We start from the raw sequence: 21,520 nt of genomic DNA, 5'->3' as shown, positions 1-21,520 counted from the left end.
TCAACGTTAAGTGATTTTTGTAACAAAATACAGAGTAGCTCAAAACATGAGTCAAAGTCAACAGGAAAATAAGCCGTTTGGCAACTTTTTCATGGGTGCAACTCGCATACTCAGCTCTGCTGCTCATCCAACATATGGGCATTCCTTACAAATGTGACAGCAGGCGCCAGTGCACTCGCGACCCTCGTGAGGAGAAGCGGTGCGGAAAATGGATGGATGGAAATAGATAGGCCTTCCATGGGTCTAAGATTTATAGCCAAGAAGCATTGTTACAACAAATAAATTATCGAGCAAACACAAATAGACTTACTTTGTACGTCAATACGTGCAACATAACTGGAATATTGTACAAATTACAATGTTATATAATAATATCTAGTGGAAACAATCCAAAACTGTTGCGGCATCCAAGCAAACGGGGCTGCTCAAACACCACACAGACAAAATACACAAAGTATTATTGACTCTCTAATAGCTGAAAAAAGCATCAACTAAAACTTCCTTATTAGAATACCCTAACCAGAATACAAAAAAATGTTTTTTTTTTAAAATGCCTCCATTGTGCACATGGTGATCGTAGGTAGCGATGTGCAAACAAAACAGCTAGAGCAGGTGTCAGCATGGAGTTGTTTATAGGAGGTTATATTTGTCTCTGTTATGTGAAACATCGTGCAATGTAGTAAAAGGCTATCAGTGTGTCAGCTCATGATTCATTAGCGTGCCATCTGCTTGTACTACGGGGAGGTTCGGTGCTCATCTGACCTGGCGATAGGCTGGATGACGGACTTGGAGGCACATACAGTATAACATAGCACATGATTGCAAAAAAGAACCAAATTCACAAACATGTACTATATGTACAAGTATTTGTCTACTTTTAGGAATGCTCCAAATAAGTAAAACTAACCACTGTGTCTTGATGGTTCATAATAATCTAACTTCTAAAAATAAAGAAATAAAGACAATAAAAATAATGTACACATAGTAATATAGGGTAATGCAGCCCTATGGGGGGCACAAGTCAGTGCAAACTGTAGGCCGGTCCCAAGCCCGGATAAATGCAGAGGGTTGCGTCAGGAAGGGCATCCGGCTTAAAACCTTGCCAAACAAATATGAGCGTTCATCCAAAGAATTCCATACCGGATCGGTCGTGGCCCGGGTTAACAACGTCCGCCACCGGCGCCGTCAACCTGCAGGGCGCTGTTGGAAATTCAGCTACTGTGGGTCGAAGTCAAAGAAGAAGAAGAAGAGGTGGAAAGCGGGTTCTTCGGCAGAAAGAGAAGAGGAAAACACAGAGCCTAGAACTGAATGTGGGGACTTTGAATGTTGGGACTATGACAGGAAAATCTCGGGAGTTGGTTGACATGATGATTAGGAGAAAGGTTGATATATTGTGTGTCCAGGAGACCAGGTGGAAAGGCAGTAAGGCTAGAAGTTTAGGGGCAGGGTTTAAATTATTTTACCATGGTGTAGATGGGAAGAGAAATGGAGTCGGGGTTATTTTAAAAGAAGAGTTGGCTAAGAATGTCTTGGAGGTGAAAAGAGTATCAGATCGAGTGATGAGGCTGAAATTTGAAATTGAGGGTGTTATGTGTAATGTGATTAGTGGCTATGCCCCACAGGTAGGATGTGACCTAGAGGTGAAAGAGAAATTCTGGAAGGAGCTAGATGATGTAGTTCTGAGCATCCCAGACAGAGAGAGAGTCGTAATTGGTGCAGATTGTAATGGACATGTTGGTGAAGGTAATAGGGGTGATGAAGAAGTGATGGGTAAGTACGGCATCCAGGAAAGGAACTTGGAGGGACAGATGGTGGTAGACTTTGCAACAAGGATGCAAATGGCTGTAGTGAACACTTTTTTCCAGAAGAGGCACGAACATAGGGTGACCTACAAGAGCGGAGGTAGAAGCACACAGGTGGATTACATCTTGTGCAGACGATGTAATCTGAAGGAGGTTACCAACTGTAAGGTAGTGGTAGGGGAGAGTGTGGCTAGACAGCATAGGATGGTGGTGTGTAAGATGACTCTGGTGGTGGGGAGGAAAATTAGGAAGACAAAGGCAGAGAAGAGAACCATGTGGTGGAAGCTGAGACAGGACGAGTGTTGTGCAGCTTTTCGGGAAGAGGTGATACAGGCTCTCGGTGGACGGGAAGAGCTTCCAGAAGACTGGACCACTGCAGCCAAGGTGATCAGAGAAGCAGGCAGGAGAGTACTTGGTGTATCTTCTGGCAGGAAAGGAGAGAAGGAGACTTGGTGGTGGAACCTCACAGTACAGGAAATCATACAAGGAAAACGGTTAGCTAAGAAGAAGTGGGACACTGAGAGGACCGAGGAGAGGCGAAAGGAATACATTGAGATGCGACACAGGGCAAAGGTAGAGGTGGCAAAGGCAAAACAAGAGGCATATGATGACATGTATGGCAGGTTGGACACTAAAGAAGGAGAAAAGGATCTATACAGGCTGGCCAGACAGAGGGATAGAGATGGGAAGGATGTGCAGCAGGTTAGGGTGATTAAGGATAGAGATGGAAATATGTTGACTGGTGCCAGCAGTGTGCTAGGTAGATGGAAAGAATACTTCGAGGAGTTGATGAATGAGGAAAATGATAGAGAAGGGAGAGTAGAAGAGGCAAGTGTGGTGGACCAGGAAGTGGCAATGATTAGTAAGGGGGAAGTTAGAAAGGCATTAAAGAGAATGAAAAATGGAAAGGCAGTTGGTCCTGATGACATTCCTGTGGAGGTATGGAAGCATCTAGGAGAGGTGGCTGTGGAGTTTTTGACCAGCTTGTTCAATAGAATTCTAGTGCGTGAGAAGATGCCTGAGGAATGGAGGAAAAGTGTACTGGTGCCCATTTTTAAGAACAAAGGTGATGTGCAGAGCTGTGGCAACTATAGAGGAATAAAGTTGATGAGCCACACAATGAAGTTATGGGAAAGAGTAGTGGAGGCTAGACTCAGGACAGAAGTGAGTATTTGCGAGCAACAGTATGGTTTCATGCCTAGAAAGAGTACCACAGATGCATTATTTGCCTTGAGGATGTTGATGGAAAAGTACAGAGAAGGTCAGAAGGAGCTACATTGTGTCTTTGTAGATCTAGAGAAAGCCTATGACAGAGTACCCAGAGAGGAACTGTGGTACTGCATGCGGAAGTCTGGAGTGGCAGAGAAGTATGTTAGAATAATACAGGACATGTACGAGGGCAGCAGAACAGCGGTGAGGTGTCCTGTCGGTGTGACAGAAGAATTTAAGGTGGACGTGGGACTGCATCAGGGATCACCCCTGAGCCCCTTCCTTTTTGCAGTGGTGATGGATAGGCTGACAGATGAGGTTAGACTGGAATCCCCGTGGACCATGATGTTTGCAGATGACATTGTGATCTGCAGTGAAAGCAGGGAGCAGCTGGAGGAACAGTTAGAAAGATGGAGGCATGCACTGGAAAGAAGAGGAATGAAGATTAGCCGAAGTAAGACAGAATATATGTGCATGAATGAGAGGGGTGGTGGGGGAAGAATGAGGCTACAGGGAGAAGAGATGGCAAGGGTAGAGGACTTTAAATACTTGGGGTCAACCGTCCAGAGCAATGGTGAGTGTGGTCAGGAAGTGAAGAAATGGGTCCAAGCAGGTTGGAACGGGTGGAGGAAGGTGTCAGGTGTGTTATGTGACAGAAGAGTCTCTGCTAGGATGAAGGGCAAAGTTTATAAAACAGTGGTGAGGCCAGCCATGATGTATGGATTAGAGACAGTGGCACTGAAGAGAAAACAGGAAGCAGAGCTGGAGGTGGCGGAAATGAAGAGGTTGAGGTTCGCTCTCGGAGTGACCAGGTTGGATAAAATTAGAAATGAGCTCATCAGAGGGACAGCCAAGGTTCGATGTTTTGGAGACAAAGTTAGAGAGAGCAGACTTCAATGGTTTGGACACGTCCAGAGGAGAGAGAGTGAGTATATTGGTAGAAGGATGATGAGGATGGAGCTGCCAGGCAAGAGAGCTAGAGGAAGACCAAAGAGAAGGTTGATGGATGTCGTGAGGGAAGACATGATGGCAGTTGGTGTTCGAGAGGAGGATGCAGGAGATAGGCTCTCATGGAAAAGGATGACACGCTGTGGCGACCCCTAACGGGACAAGCCGAAAGGAAAAGAAGACACATAGTAATATAGGGTGAACCCAAAAAATGTACTCATGATTTAGGCCTTTAGAGACATATGTAGATACAGGTCTAATGAGTATGTAACAGTTAATATACAGTAGACATACACGCGGTTCGGCACCCGCTGATTCATCTATACCACTGATTTAAAAATAAATAAATAATCCTATTTATCAGATTTTTTTTTTTGGGGGGGGGGGTGCATTGGGGACACCAGACCCAAAAACGCTTACTGACGGTTCATCCCCACTTAAAGATTTTTTGGGGGGTTTAAAAAAAAACACGCACGCACACACAAAAACAAGGCTCCACTGTAATCTATCCATCCATCCATCCATCCATTTTCTTAGCCGCTTCTCCTCACTAGGGTCGCGGGCGTGCTGGAGCCTATCCCAGCTGTCATCGGGCAGGAGACGGGGTACACCCTGAACTGGTTGCCAGCCAATCGCAGGGCACATAGGAACAAACAACCATTCGCCCTCACAGTCATGCCTACGGGCAATTTAGAGTCTCCAATTCATGCATGTTTTTGGGATGTGGGAGGAAACCGGAGCGCCCGGAGAAAACCCATGCAGGCACGGGGAGAACATGCAAACTCCACACAGGCGGGGCCGGGGATTGAACCCGGGTCCTCAGAACTGTGAGGCTGACGCTCTAACCAGTCGGCCACCGTGCCGCACACTGTAATCTAATGGCATTAAAAAAATAAATAAAAAAACATTCCCCCCCACGCCTTGTCTAGTCTACTCATTATTGTGTGTTCCCAAAGAGTCATTTAATGTTGGTACTCTGACTCTCTAGTTTAGAATTATTGATTGTAAAAACAGCAATGAGAAAAGTATTACAGAATTCTATATTAACATTACAATGAGTACTCCTGTTCAGTGAATTCACAGTTTGTATTGGTATTCATATCATGATTACAATTATTTTTCTAAAAACAGTTTCTTGGGTAGCATGGTGGTCTCATAGTTCTAAGGTCTGAGGTTTGATTCTCAGCTCGGGCCTTCCCGTGTGGAGTTTGCAAGTTTTCACCGTGCTTGCATGCGTTTTCTCCATGTACTCCGATTTCTTACCACATTCCAAAACCATGCACTTTAGGTTCATTGAAGACTCTACATTGTCCAAAGTTGTGAATGTGAACAGTTGTTTGTCTGCGAGTCTTGGTATTACTGGCGACCAGTCCAGGGTGCACCGCACCCATTACCAGCTGCAGCTCACCCATGACCCTAATGAGGAAAAGGTGTATAGAAAATGGATGGACGGACTGTTGTTTCAAGTGGCAACAGCTCGAATATAAGAATCTATAATTTATCAGAAGCCGCATTTGTCACAGAGCATACAGCCACCTGTGCGGCCACTTTTTAAATGAGCTCAATAGCAACTAATGACAAAGTATTACGACAAATAACTCATTTAAACATTTGAAATCCCACAAATTACATAATGGAGATTTATAATTATTCAGACCTGTTCTATTTATGAATAAAGATAAAATCTTACGTGTAAGAGAGGCCATTGTTACTCTGCATCAGCCCAAGGCATAACATAGTCAGCTCCCCCCCTCTAGTGGCTACAACCAACAGTCATCTGACACTGTTGCATCAGACTGGCGTGTATTGAGATGAAAATGTTCTTTTTCTGAAATACAGGTTTGTTGTAGAAATGCCTGTTCGTTCTTCCTACAGTGTAGAATATTACAAAGGCGTTAGCTTGCTGTGTGGACAAGATGACCGCCAGTAGGAGAGGCGGAGTTGGCGAATTTGTCCTACGTTGGAGCTGTCACGGGCTGCTGTTCCCCTCAGGGATCGATGAAGCTCTGGAGGTGATTGGGGAAATCAGTCATGCTGAAACTATGGAGTACAGCAGTGACGCACAGAGGAGCCACACAGGCCATATTGATGAATGCGTGTGCGTTTTGGTTAGGGTGTGTAGTGTCAGGCAACCTCTGACATTATTGACACTATTGCCCTCTAGTTGCATGGCCTCACTTGACATGTTTCTGTTTTGCTCACAAATGATATTTGACCCTCGCTTTTTTGTCAAATTCGTAAATATATTTTCCCTTCAAAACAGCCACCGTACCAAGTAGCGCCCTTTTACTATCAAACATCCATTATCGGTATGCTAAAAGCAGCACCATCGCATCCACATCCTCTCCATCGCCATTTCTCCGCCCCCGTCTGTGCATAACCCCGCTGTCTAAATTGTCTCCCTTACGAATTCGGTCAAACTTTTTTTGTTTTGTTTTGTTTTGTTTTTTTGCTCCTGCGCCTCTCCAGCTTACTTCACGTGACCTGTCATTCCCTACTGCAGATAGATGGAGTCTCCTCAAACTTTATGCACACAGCACCGTACTTTCATGATAAGGACTTGGAGATGTTATTTAACCACGTCAAGAAGGACTTTGCAGAGAATTAGTTTGGTGTGTGTGCGCGCGCACACGCGCGTGTTGTGTGTGCGTGCGTGTGGGTACGTGTGCGACAAAGCGAGACTGAATAGTGTCCTGGTACTCTTGGTACATTTCAGAATAAAGCCATCTGTGTTGTAATGCGGAGTACAACACTCCTTTGTGATATACAGAACCGATTTGACAACTAATAACAGGAACATCTGTTAATCTACATAATTGAAGATATAAAAACACAAAAAAAATTTGTTTTATTGAGTGAAATAAGCATTTGATCCCTGCCGACGCAGCCAGAATTGTGGCTCCCATAGATTGGCTGGTGCGCATGTGGGACGCAGCTGTGCACAATCAACCAATACTCCTGACCTCAACTCATGTGTATAAAGCAGACCAGCACAAGACTGGAATGGGTTACAAAACAATTAGAAAAAGGCTTGATGAGAAGAATGACACTGGTATTCAAAAGTGACAAAATAAGCCTCAATTGCTCTCAGTTTTGAGCTAAGATCAAGATCTTGCCTCGTGGAGTGAGGATAATCATGAGGAAGGTAAAGGGGGCAGCCTCAAAGTACACAACAGGAACTTGATCTGGAGCCAATTGGGACCTCAGTCACCAAGAGAACAGAACAACATTCTGCAGGGGATCAAATAATTATTTCCCCTACTGTATAAATGTTAAAATCTGTCATGCCTTGCAATTCTAGTTCGAGGCTTTTTTGTTGCTACCAGGAAGTTGTCAGAATGTACAAGCAGGTAATAAGAGAATAAAAGGCTTCTTCTGCTCCCTTCTGTACTTCTGACTGTGGTTTACAATCTCATGCTTTGATCTCCTCATATGATCTGAACAGGCTGGAAGAGATTGGATGACACTCTCGAGCATGTGTCTTCTGCCCAGAGTGCAGAAAGGTTTGCTGCGCAGTCTCCAAGCAGCTCTTATACAGTCCATCTTTTTTTATGTCTGATCGTAAAAGTGCTATTAATGTGTGCTACCCCAAGCAAAGTGGAGATTCTTATATTTTGTACATTCCCTAGGGTTACAAGATGAGATTGTGTTTTTATGATCAAGTATTGTTATGCTTTGAATCTTGATTAAGAGAAAAAAAACATTACGTCCAAAACTCAAACTGGCAACTTCAATAATATTTGGTTAGTCCTCTAATGAGATCCAAATTGTCCTTGACCACACGATGATCATCATACCGTGCCTAACAGAAACTTCAGTTTGGCTCTCATCCATAGACCCCAAGGAGGAACATCGGCAGAGAGAGACATTGATCCACAAAGCTTGCCCCAGGCCCTCGTTGCCAACGCAGCACCCAGCGTACCCACAGCAACACAGACAAATTTCCCCACACAATACCAACCAAACGTTGGCAGACATGGCGTTAAGGAAGGTCCGCAACAGTTCAGGGTTTGATAATGGTGGTACATCAACTTCGCTGTCGCTACTAAGAGTTGAAAGAACATTAATATCAAGATAGGAAATTGTCAATACAATACAGAGACTGTGATAACATTGGAAATGGCATACATGACATTGTGCTGGCATCACTGTATCACAAAACGGACAACCAAGAATCCATACATACCCAATGCATGAGTGCCTGCGGGTGGAAAAGTTGCCATGTGTCTTCCGCTGGAAGCGAGAGTCTTTGTTCATCATTTTGTCGCAAAGTTGAAAAATAACGAGTCGAACAAGAAATCGTCAAATGTGAGGGAGAAACCAAGTTTGCGCTGTGAGAAACCATACCATGCTGGAACGAACTGCAAAAAAATAAAAAAATTGCTTTACTTTCACCCTTTGACGGGATTGTGGGAAACAAGGGCGACATACATTGATAAACTCCGTTAGGATTCGAGCTGTTTCCAACATGAAGTCAGGCCTTGTGAGTCCTCTGAGGTATTTCCTAGATTTGCTGAAAGTGCTTTGCTTCCATGTCCGTGGAGAATCAACAGATCAGAGTGCATCAAGGTGGAAATTCAATTTATGGTCCAGCGTCTGAGTCCGACATTATGTTCATGTCCACTTGCTTTCATGGAAAGGAAGGAAACAGCCATGTTCAGCACGTGCCTAAAAAGGCAAAGACTGTTGCCGGTAGAGACCTCGCATCACAGAGCTTTAGCGGCTCATCTCGGAGAAAGTTCAGGGGTCAAAACAAACCAAGTGAAACTAAAGAGTCAGCTGTCAGTATTCAAGCTGACAGAACTAATTCTTCAGCTCACATTTTTTTTTTCAGCTCATCACTCATCTGATTTAGATCCTCTTGCTGTCCTTCTAATTCTGAGACGAAGTTCAACGAAATCATCAGAAAAGCAAAACGGCTTTCCTAAATAAAAGGTCCCAGAGCATTTTCTGTCTTTAAAAATGCTTTACAATAACCTGATACTTAGGTGACCATTTGATCAAAAAGTTGCCTTTCACCAACAGGCTGCGCCGAGTTAACCTTAGTGGGGGGGGGGGGAAATGAGCTGGAAAGAGCATTTATACTCCCATCAGATGCTCCCTGAAGTGCACCGTCCCACGTAGTCCTTGTCAGAGGGCCCGCAACAGATGTCTGCTGCCTCTTATTCTCTCTTGAGGGTGGTGGGATTCAACTCAAGCTTGAAACAACAAACAACACTATCTCCCCTGACTATGAGAGAGAGAGAGAGAGAGAGCGAGAGATAGAGAGAGAGAGAGAGAGAGAGACTGGAGTGGGCGAGGAGGGGGTTGGGTGCAGACCAGTTGAGAGAGGTTGGGTAAGAAAGTCCAAATGAGAGACACGGGACACAGAGGGCAGAGACTTCGACAGGCATTGCTGGAAAAAGTTGAGTGCTACTGCAAAATATGACACTAAAAGAAGATCCTTAACAAATGAGCGTGCTCCAATACGCTGTCCCCTTTTCGTGTGAGCAACCTGCCTCCAAGCCAGCAGTAATAGTGCGCTGGTCAATCAATACTTCAATATTGCATCTGTGTGGACCTCTTTTTTTTTTTTATTATTTGATTTGATTTGAAGAGTCGCTTCAGTTCCTCTCTAATATTGAATTCTCCTTACGCAATCGTATACTCTGATCGGAAAGCACAATATCCCCTTCAGTCAAACAAATGCATGAACATACAACCACAATACCCGTTTTGCAGTAACCAAAGCACGGGACTTGAGTGAGGGCGGCTAAAGTCACTGTAGTCAACAAAACTCGTACAAAGTCAGCCAAAATGCACAAATTACTGAACATTGAACCTTTCGTGGGCATACTATTCGCAACAGAGTCCAACCCATTTGATTTGATTTTCTGTTAAATGACTTTCACTACTGCACCATGTTGAACTTCAAGCTCTTCACACTACCTAAAAATAACCAAGACTCTCATCTTGTATCTCAGCGTTCACAACAGCATTAACACATGCTTAAGCTTATTCTTGGAAAATAATTGACAATTATCTGCCCCAAAAAATTAACCCTCAAGCCTGAGTTTGTATATGTTTTGGGGCTTTGCTAGCACTGCCTAAATGGATCCAATTGCAAACATAATTTTATAACTTTAAATGCACATTTCCACAGTAATTTGTCACGCGCAGTGGCGGTTTCTAGCATGTACAGCCGCACAGGGTGGCGTTGGTGGGGAAGTGGTGACGTGCCACAAAAAAAAATACAATAATAATGCTATGTGAAATGGGTTGCTAATATGTAATGCATGACATGTCAATTATTGGTGTTTGGTTAGGGGTATTTTGTCACCCTCTAAAGAAACTCAAGTTCATCCAAACCCAATTGAGATCAACCATGTCCGGGGAACGTTTAACTGGCCTCAGCATTAACCATCAATCACACAGTTGTGGAGCAGATATAAATGGATGGCACAGACGATTTTGGATCAAGGAAGACCAGAAAGCAACACTTGTAATAATTTAACAATCTGGAGCTTTCTAACCACCTCGGTGACCTCAGCCCCAGAGATAGGAGAGCCCACCTCAGAGAACCCACACTCTGCTTCCTCATGGGAAGGCAAGTCGGTGGAATTGAGGAGGTCTTCGAAGTATTCTTCCCACCGACTCACAACGTCCCGAGTTGAGGTCAGCAGCGCGCCATCGCCACAATACACAGTGTTGGTGGTGCACTGCTTTCCACTCCTGAAACGCCAGATGGTGGACCAGAATTTCCTCGAAGCCGTCCGGAAGTCTTTTTCCATGGCCTCACCGAACTCCTCCCATGCCAGAGTGTTTTGCCTCAGCGATCATCAAAGCTGCATTCCGCTTGGCCAGCCTGTACCCATCAGCTGCCTCAGGAGTCCCACAGGCCAAAAAGGCCCGACAGGACTCCTTCTTCAGCTCGACTGCATCCCTCACCTCAGCAATGGAGGCGTGGAACATGGTCCACTCAGACTTAATGACCCCGCCTCCCCCGAGATGTGGGTGAAGTTCTGCCGGAGGTGGGTGTTGAAACTCCTTCTGACAGGGGATTCTGCCAGACGTTCCCAGCAGACCCTCAAAATACGTTTGGGCCTGCCACGTCGGACCAGCCTCTTCCCCCACCATCGGAGCCAACTCACCACCAGGTGGTGATCAGTTGAAAGCTCCGCCCCTCTCTTCACCCGCAAGTCTGATGACACGACCACAAAGTCGATCGAACTGCGACCTAGGGTGTCCTGGTGCCAAGTGCCTTATGCTTGAACGTAGTGTTCGTTATGGAGAATCCGTGATGAGCACAGAAGTCCAATAACAGAACACCTCTCGGGTTCTGATCGGGGGGGGCGTTCCTCCCAATCACGCCCTTCCAGGTCTCACGATCATTGCCCACGTGAGCATTGAAGTCCCCCAGCAGAACGATGGCGTCCCCAGCGGGAGCGCTCTCCAGCAGCCCCTCCAAGGACTCCAAAAAGGGTGGGTACTCTGAATTGCGGTTTGGTGCATAGGCACAAGGAACAGTCAGGACCCCCCCCCCCCCCCCCCCCCCGAAGGCAGAGGGAGGCTACACTCTCGTCCACCGGGGTGAACCCCAACGTACAGGCGCAGAGTCGAGGGACAATAAGTATACCCACATCTGCTCTGCTCCTCTCACCATGGGCAACTCCAGAGTGGAAGAGAGTCCAACCCCTCTCGAGAGGACTGGTACCAGAGCCCAAGCTGTGTGTGGAGGCAAGTCCGACTATGTCTAGTCGGAACTTCTCAACCTCACACACCAGCTCGGGCTCCTTCCCTGCCAGAGAGTTGACGTTCCACGTCCCTAGAGCCAGCTTCTGTAACCGGGGATCGGATCGCCAAGGTCCCCACCTTCGGCCACCACCCAGCTCACACTACACCAGACCCCAATGGCCCCTCCCACAGGTGGTGAGCCCATGGGAAGGGGGACCCATGTTACCCTTTCGGGCTGTGGGTCTGGTTGGGCCACCAGGCACTCGCCTTCGAGCCCCACCTCCGGAACTGGCTCCAGAGGGGGGCCCTGGTGACCCGCGTCCGGGCAAGGGAAAACGTCTTCCTAAATTGTTTGTCATCATAGGGCTTTTTGGAGCTGTGCTTTGACTGGTCCCTCACCTAGGACCTGTTTGCCATGGGTGACCCTGCCAGGGGCAGAAAGCCCCAGATAACTTATCTCCTAGGATCATTGGGACACACAAACCCCTCCACCACGATAAGGTGACAGCTCAAGGAGGGGCTTTATGGTTATGTTTTGTATAATGATCAGGCTTTTTTAAATGATTGACAGTTTAATTTGAATCTCATTAAAAAAGAGATTTTCTTTAAAGAATTGTACCCATCTTACAAATTCTGCCTGGGTAATCAAACATATGAGCCAAACTGTGCGTTTTCTCATTTACTAAATAAAAGTAGGTCTGTGAATTTCAAAAGAAAAGTATTACATGTTCAAATAAAGTGATTAACTTTAGAATAATTCTTTGAAAAAACTAACAAAATACAGATAATACTTCATGTTTAGATCATATGGGTAGAAGCACAATCATGCATTGTAAAAATGCATTACACATTGGTAAAAGGGTTTTCCAGAATTTTGAGGTCAACTTTGGTAGTGCGTATTATACGTGTGTGTATGATACACGAGAAATTACGTATTTTTTTTCCCTCCCTTCTCAGTGGCTCTACCAGCCTCCCATTTCGCTCAAGGACAATATAACTGTGAATAGGCCTTTATTCCTCAACTCCTTCCCATTTGAGTTTAACTGTGCGTTGCTCTTCCAGAAAGAGGAGCGAAGCAACTGTAAGCTCTCTGCCTGTCTCTCTTTTCAAAGATTTCATTAAATTGACAAAAGACAAGATTGTTTCCTGATTTAATTCCAAAACAGGAGCTTTGTCCCTTGACCTTGCTACACATTGTTACAGGCTGAGAGCAACAAAGATTTAGAACTAATCATGGAAACCCCTTACTACACAGGTGTCAAAAATCAAGGCTCAGGGGACAGATCTGGCCTGCTACATCATTTTATGTGGCCTACGAAAGCCATCATGCGCATCAACGTCCATTATTCTTGCTAAAATGTACCAAAAATTTAAATTGTCATATTTAACAAATAACATTGAGATCGTGCAAGCATTTTTTTCTTACCAAACACCTCTTTACATTAACTGGAACAATAGTCGAATAAACTATTATCATTGATCTCTGATTTCAAAAGTAGTTATCCATCAATTTGTTGTGTCGGTAATAATATGATTAGGTGATGAAACATTTTTATGGTTTACAATGTGTACAAAAATGAGTGACACTCCTGCCTTACTACATTTAAACATGGGATATCAGATAACTCGCTTTCAAATTCATAAACAGACAAAATGCAGTGACGAAATACAGTAGTAGCTGCGAAAAAAATGTGAAGTGTTATGTAATACTTTTTTCTTTCCTTAAAGATAAATGAAATATATAGTACAGTTTATTTGACTGTACAGATATTTTACTATATGAGCAAAGACTACACTGGAAAAAAGAGAGACAAAGGGATAGTTTTAAATTCACCATCAAGAGAAAGACAATGGCTGTTAAAAAAACCCAAAAACTTTCATTTAAAAAAAAAAAATAAAAAAAAGTCAGTTTGACGAGGTGTCTGTAGAGTGGAAAAAGGGTCTTAATCAACTTGAACATTGAGTGAAAATAAAGTGGCAGGTTTGTTTTAAAAGTGTGCTCCCTGCGACATTCATTTTCCACTGGATCCTCGCTTTGTTTAATCTATCCTCCTTGCCAGCCATCCTGCAATAAATGTTCTTCCTTTCTGCGGCTGTGACATTAGGAGACACTACACATACCCTCGCAGATGACTACTTTGCAGAACCAGTCGATTTAAAGGCTACGGCCTGATGTAATTTTCCAGAGTGAACCTTGAAATCTTGTTCCACTAACCCTGTCTTTGTCATTTTCTGCGAACACTAAAAATCAAAGAAATCGTTTGGCTGCAGATACAATAAATGTCAAACAAGGGATGGTCTTCCTATTCCACCGCGAGCGAATGATCTCGTAAACATAATTTTCGTTTTCTTGGAGACTCTGGTTTCTTTAGGAAAACACATTACACACATAAAATATAGAAGCATTTTACAACACCAAGTTTTCGCCACAGCTTTTATTTTCTTTTGTCACGTGGTTGTGCTGATGTTGGAGAAGTGTAGTTATTGACAAAGAGGGAGGGAGGAGGCGTTTATATTTCCTAAAAACCTTCCTAAAGGCACCTTTACACACTCAGCAGAAGGACACTGTTTCCCTGAAGAGGAAGTGAATATCTGCTTGTTTAAGCGCCTATAGTTTCATGAAAACAGTTTGTTTATTCATCGTTACAGAAGATCAAGAGGTTAGTTTCAATTAGGAACCAAATGATCACATGACTCTCGCATTAATAGTGTTGACTCAGTAAATGTTTAATCTGCATTCAAATCCTCAACATGGGCTCATAAAAGCTGAGTTAATGGGTACAAACACTTGGGAGTTTGCCAGCAGCCAACACAGCTGTGTTCTCAGAGTGTCCATACCAAATACCAAGATAATAAAAAACCTGTGGTGCGAAATAATGACGTACAAATACTTTGTTACTGTACTTAAGTAGCTTTTTCAGTTCTGTACTTTGCTTGAGTTGATTTTTCTGACAAATGTTTACTTTTAGTGCCTGAATTTGAACACACATTGGTACTAACTACTTGTCAAAATAGAGTTTTAGTTTTTCAATCGCCGTGGACGACGATACGACAAAAAAAGATGTAAACAGAGAGAAGTCATGTCAACCACACTTGAGATCTTGATTGACTAAGATCTTTGGAAAAAACGAACAGCAGTGACATGGAAGAACGGTGGAGGATTACGACAACAACAACAGATTCAAACAAGCAAAAGAGTCCCCATCCAAGGCCTTATTACGGGAATTGTTTGTTGTCGTCGGCTGCATGAATGATCGGTGGCGGATGTGTTGTGTCCGCCTAAAAACTCACTAGCTTCTGGAATTCAAAACTTCTTCGTCTTATCTGAAAAAACACATACAGATATGTATTTTTGTTGTTGTTATCATTACCTAATTTAGCTTTTTTTTTTTTTTTTATTAGTCAGTTCACAACATTAACAAAGCTATGGGAACATGCCATTTTGTTAGCATAAAAGCCTGGCCAACACCAGTAAGAGCTCGGTTAAAAAAATTAAATAAAATTAAAATTTTGTTGTGACAAGTTATCAAAACGGGTATTGTATGAGAAAGAAAGTCCAAATTGATTTTCATTTTTTTGGACTCAAGTACAGTGGTGAGAAAGTGTTAGCCCCCTTGCTGATTTCTTTTTTTAGTCACACTTAAATGTTTCCCATCACACAAATTTAAATATTAGTCAAAGACCACAAGTAAACACAAAATGCAGTTTTTATTATTAAAGGAGAAAAAAAAATCTAAACTTACATGGCCCTGCGTGAAAAAGTGACTGCCCTCTCAACCTCATAACTGGTTGGGCCACCTTAGCAGCCACAACGGCAATCAAGCGTTGGCGATAATATCTTACAACCTTGTGGAGGAATTTTGGCCCACTCATCTTTGCAGAATTGTTGTAATTCAGCCACATTGCAGGGTTTTGGAGCATGAACCGCCTTTTTAAGGCCATTCCACAGCATCTCAGTAGGATTCAGGTCAGGACTTGACTAGGCCACTGCAAAGTCTTCATTTTGTTTCTCTTCAGCCATTCAGAGGTGGACTTGCTGGTGTGTTTTGGATCATTGTCCTGCTGCAGAACCCATGTTCATTTCAGCTTTCACAAACAGAAGGCTGGACTTTCTCCTTCAGGATTTTTGGGTTGACAGCAGAATTCATGGTTCCATTTAATACAGTCTTCCAGGTCCTGAAGCATCAAAATAGACCAGACCATCACACCACCACCACCATATTTTACTGTTGGTATCATGTTCTTTTTCTGAAATGCAGTGTTACTTTTACACCAATGTAATGGGACACACACCTTCCAAAAACTTCAATTTTTGTCTCGTCAGAGCACAGAGTATTTTCCTCAAAAGTCTTGGCGATCATCAAGATGTCATCTGGCAAAATTGAGACGAGCCTTAACGTTCTTTTTGCTCACCAGTGGCTTTCATCATGGGACTCGGCCATTTTTGACCAGTCTCCTTCTTATGGTGGAGTCATGAACACTGACCTTAACTGAGGAAAGTGAGGCCTGCAGTTTATATGTTGCGAGGTCTTTTGTGACCTCTTGAATGTGTCGTCGCTGCGTTCTTGGGAAAACTTTGCAATACGGCACTGCTGGGAAGGTTCGCCACTGTTCCATGTTTTAGCCATTTTTCACATAATCACTGTGGTTCACTGGAGTCCCAAAGCTTTCGAAATGGCTTTATAACCTTTTCCACACTGATAGATCTCAGTTACTCTTACTTGTTCTTGAGGATCTTTTGGTCTACTTCACTGTGCCAGGCAGGTCTTGTTTAAGTGATTTCTTGATTGAGAACAGGTGTGGCAGTATCAGGCCTGGGTGTGGCTAGAGAAATTAAACTAGTATGATAAACCACAGTTATGTTTTAAGGGGGGGAAATCACTTTCACACAGGTAGGTTTGGATTTTCTCTTTCTCCCTTAGTAATAAATACTATTTAAAAACTGCATTTTATGTTTGTCTTGTCTTTGACTAATTTCAATTTGTTTGATGGGGAACTTAAGTGTGACAATTTGTTTGATGGGAAAAATGTGTGACTTTTTCACACCACTGTACATTTCAGAGTCTGTTCTTTTTTTACTTGGAGTCAAATCAGTACTTCTGCGTTTTGTCTTTTTTTTTTTTTTACACAAGTACCTGCACTTCTACCCAAGTACAGAGAGTGAGTACTTTTCCCACCTCTGATGAAAACAAAGAAATATCAGGCTGCATAGTGGTTTGTTCCCTCAACCACGTGGTTGCTGTGTCTGACGTATACAAAGTATGTGCTCGACAAAGTGGAACAACAAACACAGCTGATCCAGTGATAGCAGGGATGTTGTGTGTTTACAGAGGTGAGTCCAATTAGGTGGACAAAGTTTTTTGGAAAAACATACCAGTAGGATATTCAGGACTAAAACTGACAGCCAGAGGGAAAAAACTAAGTCAAACGTCAAACAGGTCAGCCCAGATACGACAAAAATGTTTCAAAAGCAGCATTACATACTATGATTATGCTAATTGGACCGCCCTGTGACGGTGAATTATGTCAAAGCTCAACAAATGTGTGAATTCCTTAACATGAGCTCTGCAGCACAGTACATGATAATCCAGTGGCCAAAAATAAATGAACAAGAGCAGCTGAGGAGAGAGACTCCCAGCCGTTACACCAGCACAATCTAGCCCTGCAACAACCAGAAGTAGGTAAACACATAGAACTGTGAGAAAACACTTGGGAAGTGTTAACTCAAGACACTCGATCCGAATTTTTGGGGGCGATTACAGAGTTTAAAAAAAAATGATAACCGATCACCGATCCGATCACAAGATGGAGGAATGTGTCGATTTAAATGACCCGTTCATTTACTGCATATACTTGTGTACTTAATTGCTCAAAAAATTATATTTACAATAAATAATGTATCTTTGTTCATCTATTTATGCCAGTGAGGCATAGTGACAGACAGAACAAATGAATGGTCTTCTATTAGATGGCAGGAAGTGCATACAGTAATTAATGTATCCACTTTTTGGGACATTTTTGTTTGTTGGTGTGCCGTGAGGTTTTTCAATTGTAAAATATGTTCCTTGGCTCCAAAAAGTTTGGAAATTACTGCTCTAGTCTGATCGTGTATTCTAATCAGTCAGGTCAAACCAACATTACAACATGACAGAAATAAAGGGTGCTAATTTACTGTAATAAAATTACTTTATTGTAATTACTTCACCCACACTTTAGAGCATGATTTGACAGAAGGGCGGCATCTTTACGTACAACCATTAGTGCTAGCACTAGCTTGCTAGGCTTCATAATGTTTTATTGCCTGCTTGCGAGCGGTATCGTATTAAAAGTATGTGAACATAACTCAAGAAAGTCTTAAACGAACGTCCTCTCCTGTCCTGAGCACCGGTGACCACCAACACACGTTTCCCCCCTCCCGCATTTTGTCCTTATAATACAGTTGGCACGATCCACGCTTGTTGATGTCGTCGCCATGGTAACGAGTGTATCTGGTCGCATTTGAGTTGACAAGATAAAGCCCAAAGAAACGGGATGCGGTTGTATTTTTTACATTTTTTTTACTAACTTTATTGGCCGTCAGATATTTACCGTACTACATCAAAAGACGCGACAAGGCTAAAAATAAACTAGCTTTTGGATTCAAATATACTGTGCACGATGGCGACGGAGTCAATGTCTTTTGTGGAGCCGATCAATGCGAATTATGACAAAGCCGATCAGCATAAAATGCTAATTATCGGCCGATACCGATCAGGCCGATAAAATTGGTGTAGTCTACTTGAGATATATACAACTATGGAGTTCTAGACCTGTAAGAGCAGAAACTGGCCAATGGTATGCTTTTAGATAAGTGCTTAATGATCACTGCTAAGTAATTTATTTGGATAAATACAAAAACCTTGACACTGGACACATGATACCTAACCCTCTCTCGTAGGGAACTCTACCTGGGCGTGTGTGCCAGGGTGAAGCGGCGCCTCTGGAGGTTGATGCTTCGGGCCATCATCTTTCTGAAGAGCAGGGGGGAATTTCGAGGAGATCCACGTGGGGAGTTCCTGGGCGAGTTCTTTGGGGATCCACTTGGCGATGCAGTCTTTGTCCTGGGTATGAGCTGAATGATCGGCAATCTGTGCCTTCTTTCTCCCCAAGGTTCGACCTGAACTTCAAGTTGCTCCTCTTCAGAGCTTTCATTGCAGAACTCACTCATGATGAGCAGAGTACGGTCAGCAATCAGTGATGAGAGTGTGAGGCACTTTAAGTTCCTTGAATCTCACATCAATAAAATGTGTGGTGACTTGACCACATGGCAGTTTTGATTCCTGTTAGGGCCAGTGCCTCCGGTGACTTAGAATGTTTTCAGAAGGAATCCAAAAAGTCTTCAGAAGGAGCACTGTGACATCAACGTAGAGTTTATGTACTCTTTGTGCCTCCCTCCTGCTCTGAGGCTTTGTTTACATTACTGCTAAGCCTTCCCCTCTCTCCAACTAAATATGGACGTCTGATTTACAGGGGCGAAGGATCATGACAGATCTCCATGTTCCGTCCCTCAGCCTCGCACTTTCCTTCAATCCTAAAATAGAATCTTGCTCTTCAATTTGAAAACTGTGCTACAGAATGACTTCCTCTTTAAACCTAAAGATGCAGCTGTTGCTTGGCTTGACTCTCAGGCTTGCTTCATAGTCATGTCAACTGAATTTGTATACTCAGGGTTTTGTTCTCGAGGTGGTACAATTTATTTGGGAATTGCCCATTTTCAGAGACTGCCTCTATGCCTTTCACATGCTCTGGCATTACCAAGAGGAGTCACATGAAGCTCCTCTGACTAGAACAGCTAGAGAGCATGAGTTCTGTCACGATGGCGCTCTCTATCTGTGACCAGAGGCAACATCAGCTTCACCCGCCACCTACCAACCCCACCCATTTGTTTATTGCTGGGGAGCAAGAAAGGCAACCTCATGTGATTAAGGACTTGCAGCTAAATCTCGTTTCTGTGTAGACAGTGAAATAACCTAAGGAGCTGAAGCATCTGACACAACTGACTATCAACAGCTGGGAGAGGGCTAAAACAATGAATTATGGTTTGAGGCTTTTATACTTTTTTGCTCCTGCACAGTCACTATGCTGGAGTAAAGCTTTGTACGATTGAAGAAAGAGGCAGTCCCAGCCCAAGAAAACAAACTATCATCCGGAAGCTTCTCATATCACTTCCATCATGGAACTCACCATTTACAAATACCTAGGCACCCACTTAGGCAGTGTTTTCACAACCTTTATTGAGCCAAGGCACATATTTTAAATTAGAAAAAACATCTCGTCAGGCAACTGACCAAAAATGTCAAATGGATACACAGGTTAACTCCTTCACTCACCACAAATCACCACGACTTGAGTTGAACGTCAATAGATTTTTTTTACATGGCGGTTGTCATCACTCCATGAACTGAAATTAACATCTTTTCTCACAATGGCAACACACAATCCTACTAACTATCACGAGACACTGTTCATACCATAAATATACATTCTCTGGTCAAGTGCAAGTGTCTGGTGCCTAAACTTGTCTTACTTTCAACATGCTGACATTCCTCTCGCTCATAATGGACGTTGGACAACATTAACTGCCTAATCTTTATCATCTATACAAAAACTGTACTGATCACAAATCCAAAGCGATGCTACACCACCATCTACAAGAATATGTCAATCATTACAGCAGTTTACAAACATGAATCTACAGAAGAGAGGACAGGCAGCCTCTCCCACGCCTACCCGTTAAAAAAACAAATATATACTGTACATCGGTGGCAGTAAAGAGTTTCAGCTGACAACTATAAACGTCCACAGCAGAGGAGTTTCTTATGTACTGCACCTCTTACCATTTAGTGCAAGTGTATTTAATCGTTTCCCTGTCACAATCTGCTATATGCGGATCATCACGACCAAACCAGGAAAATGGGACAGATGAGTTCTTGTGTTTGCTACGCTAACGACCATGACTACGGTTTGATTACATGATTGTTTGAAGCTGAACTTGTGAAAATGTTGTTTTCTTTATGGCTGGTGTCATCTAACAAAAAGTTAAATACATGCATATCATTTATTTATACAAATATGACACATGCAAACATGAACAAATCCTAAATATTGAATATTGTAATATTTGGTGGAGCTGTGATGACATCTTGTGTTTAAAAATAAAATTTAAAAAAAAACCTGTTTGTTTAAAGTCGCAATGGTTGCTTTGTCACGGCCGCCTTCACCATTCACCCGAACCGGGAGGAAGTTCTTTGACCCGTTTTCCCAAATGCGGAAGTTGGTTGCGCATATATCCACAAGCACCATCTAACCGCAGGGAGAACATGGTGCTCTACCATTTCTTTGTGAACTAAGGTCAAGAGTTCTTATTGTCAGCAGTTTATGTGGACGTGTCACTTGACCTAAAACATCTGGAAGACCTAAAGGCATCATAGTAGCTGCCAAAATCCCCCAGAGGAGGATGCAGCGTGTTACGACCATGGTGGGATTTTTATATTTAGATACACCAACAAAGCAACTGACCAAATATAGAGGTAGAGTCACATTCGTAACCTTGAAGTTGAATTTCCATGCAGTACTTCAATGCCTAAATATGTTGGCACCAGAAGAGGGGCCCTCCACTAATATGCAAATGGAATACATTCTCTGTTTTTTGGGTTTTTTTTTTTTTTTACCGACACTCACCCATCAAGACATTAGGTTATATATTGAACAAAACAACAGTTAACTGGTTTCAGTAATTGACTATTCTGTCTAAGCCAGGGGTCACCGACATGGGGCCTGTTCTAAAAAATGGCTCACTAGTGATGGAA

General features: G+C 43.2%; 1 protein-coding gene across 2 annotated transcripts in view; it reads right to left on the bottom strand.

The window, feature by feature from the left end:
• Positions 1-21,520, bottom strand: part of pde4ca (phosphodiesterase 4C, cAMP-specific a) — a 79,035-nt gene that overhangs the window by 51,767 nt on the left and 5,748 nt on the right. The window contains exon 1 of one of the 2 annotated variants that reach the window (XM_061796701.1): positions 8,146-9,410. The exons of the other annotated variant lie outside the window; for it this stretch is intronic. Coding sequence (XP_061652685.1) covers positions 8,146-8,219 — 74 coding nt within the window. The 5' untranslated portion in view covers positions 8,220-9,410. Of the gene's footprint in view, positions 1-8,145; positions 9,411-21,520 lie in introns of those variants that run through there. 2 annotated transcript variants of the gene reach the window in all.

Source organism: Phyllopteryx taeniolatus, chromosome 14 (assembly GCF_024500385.1).
Source record: "Phyllopteryx taeniolatus isolate TA_2022b chromosome 14, UOR_Ptae_1.2, whole genome shotgun sequence".
NCBI lineage: Eukaryota > Metazoa > Chordata > Actinopteri > Syngnathiformes > Syngnathidae > Phyllopteryx > Phyllopteryx taeniolatus.
Note: the sequence above shows the minus strand (reverse complement) of the source record. Positions and strands in the feature narration are given on the sequence as shown.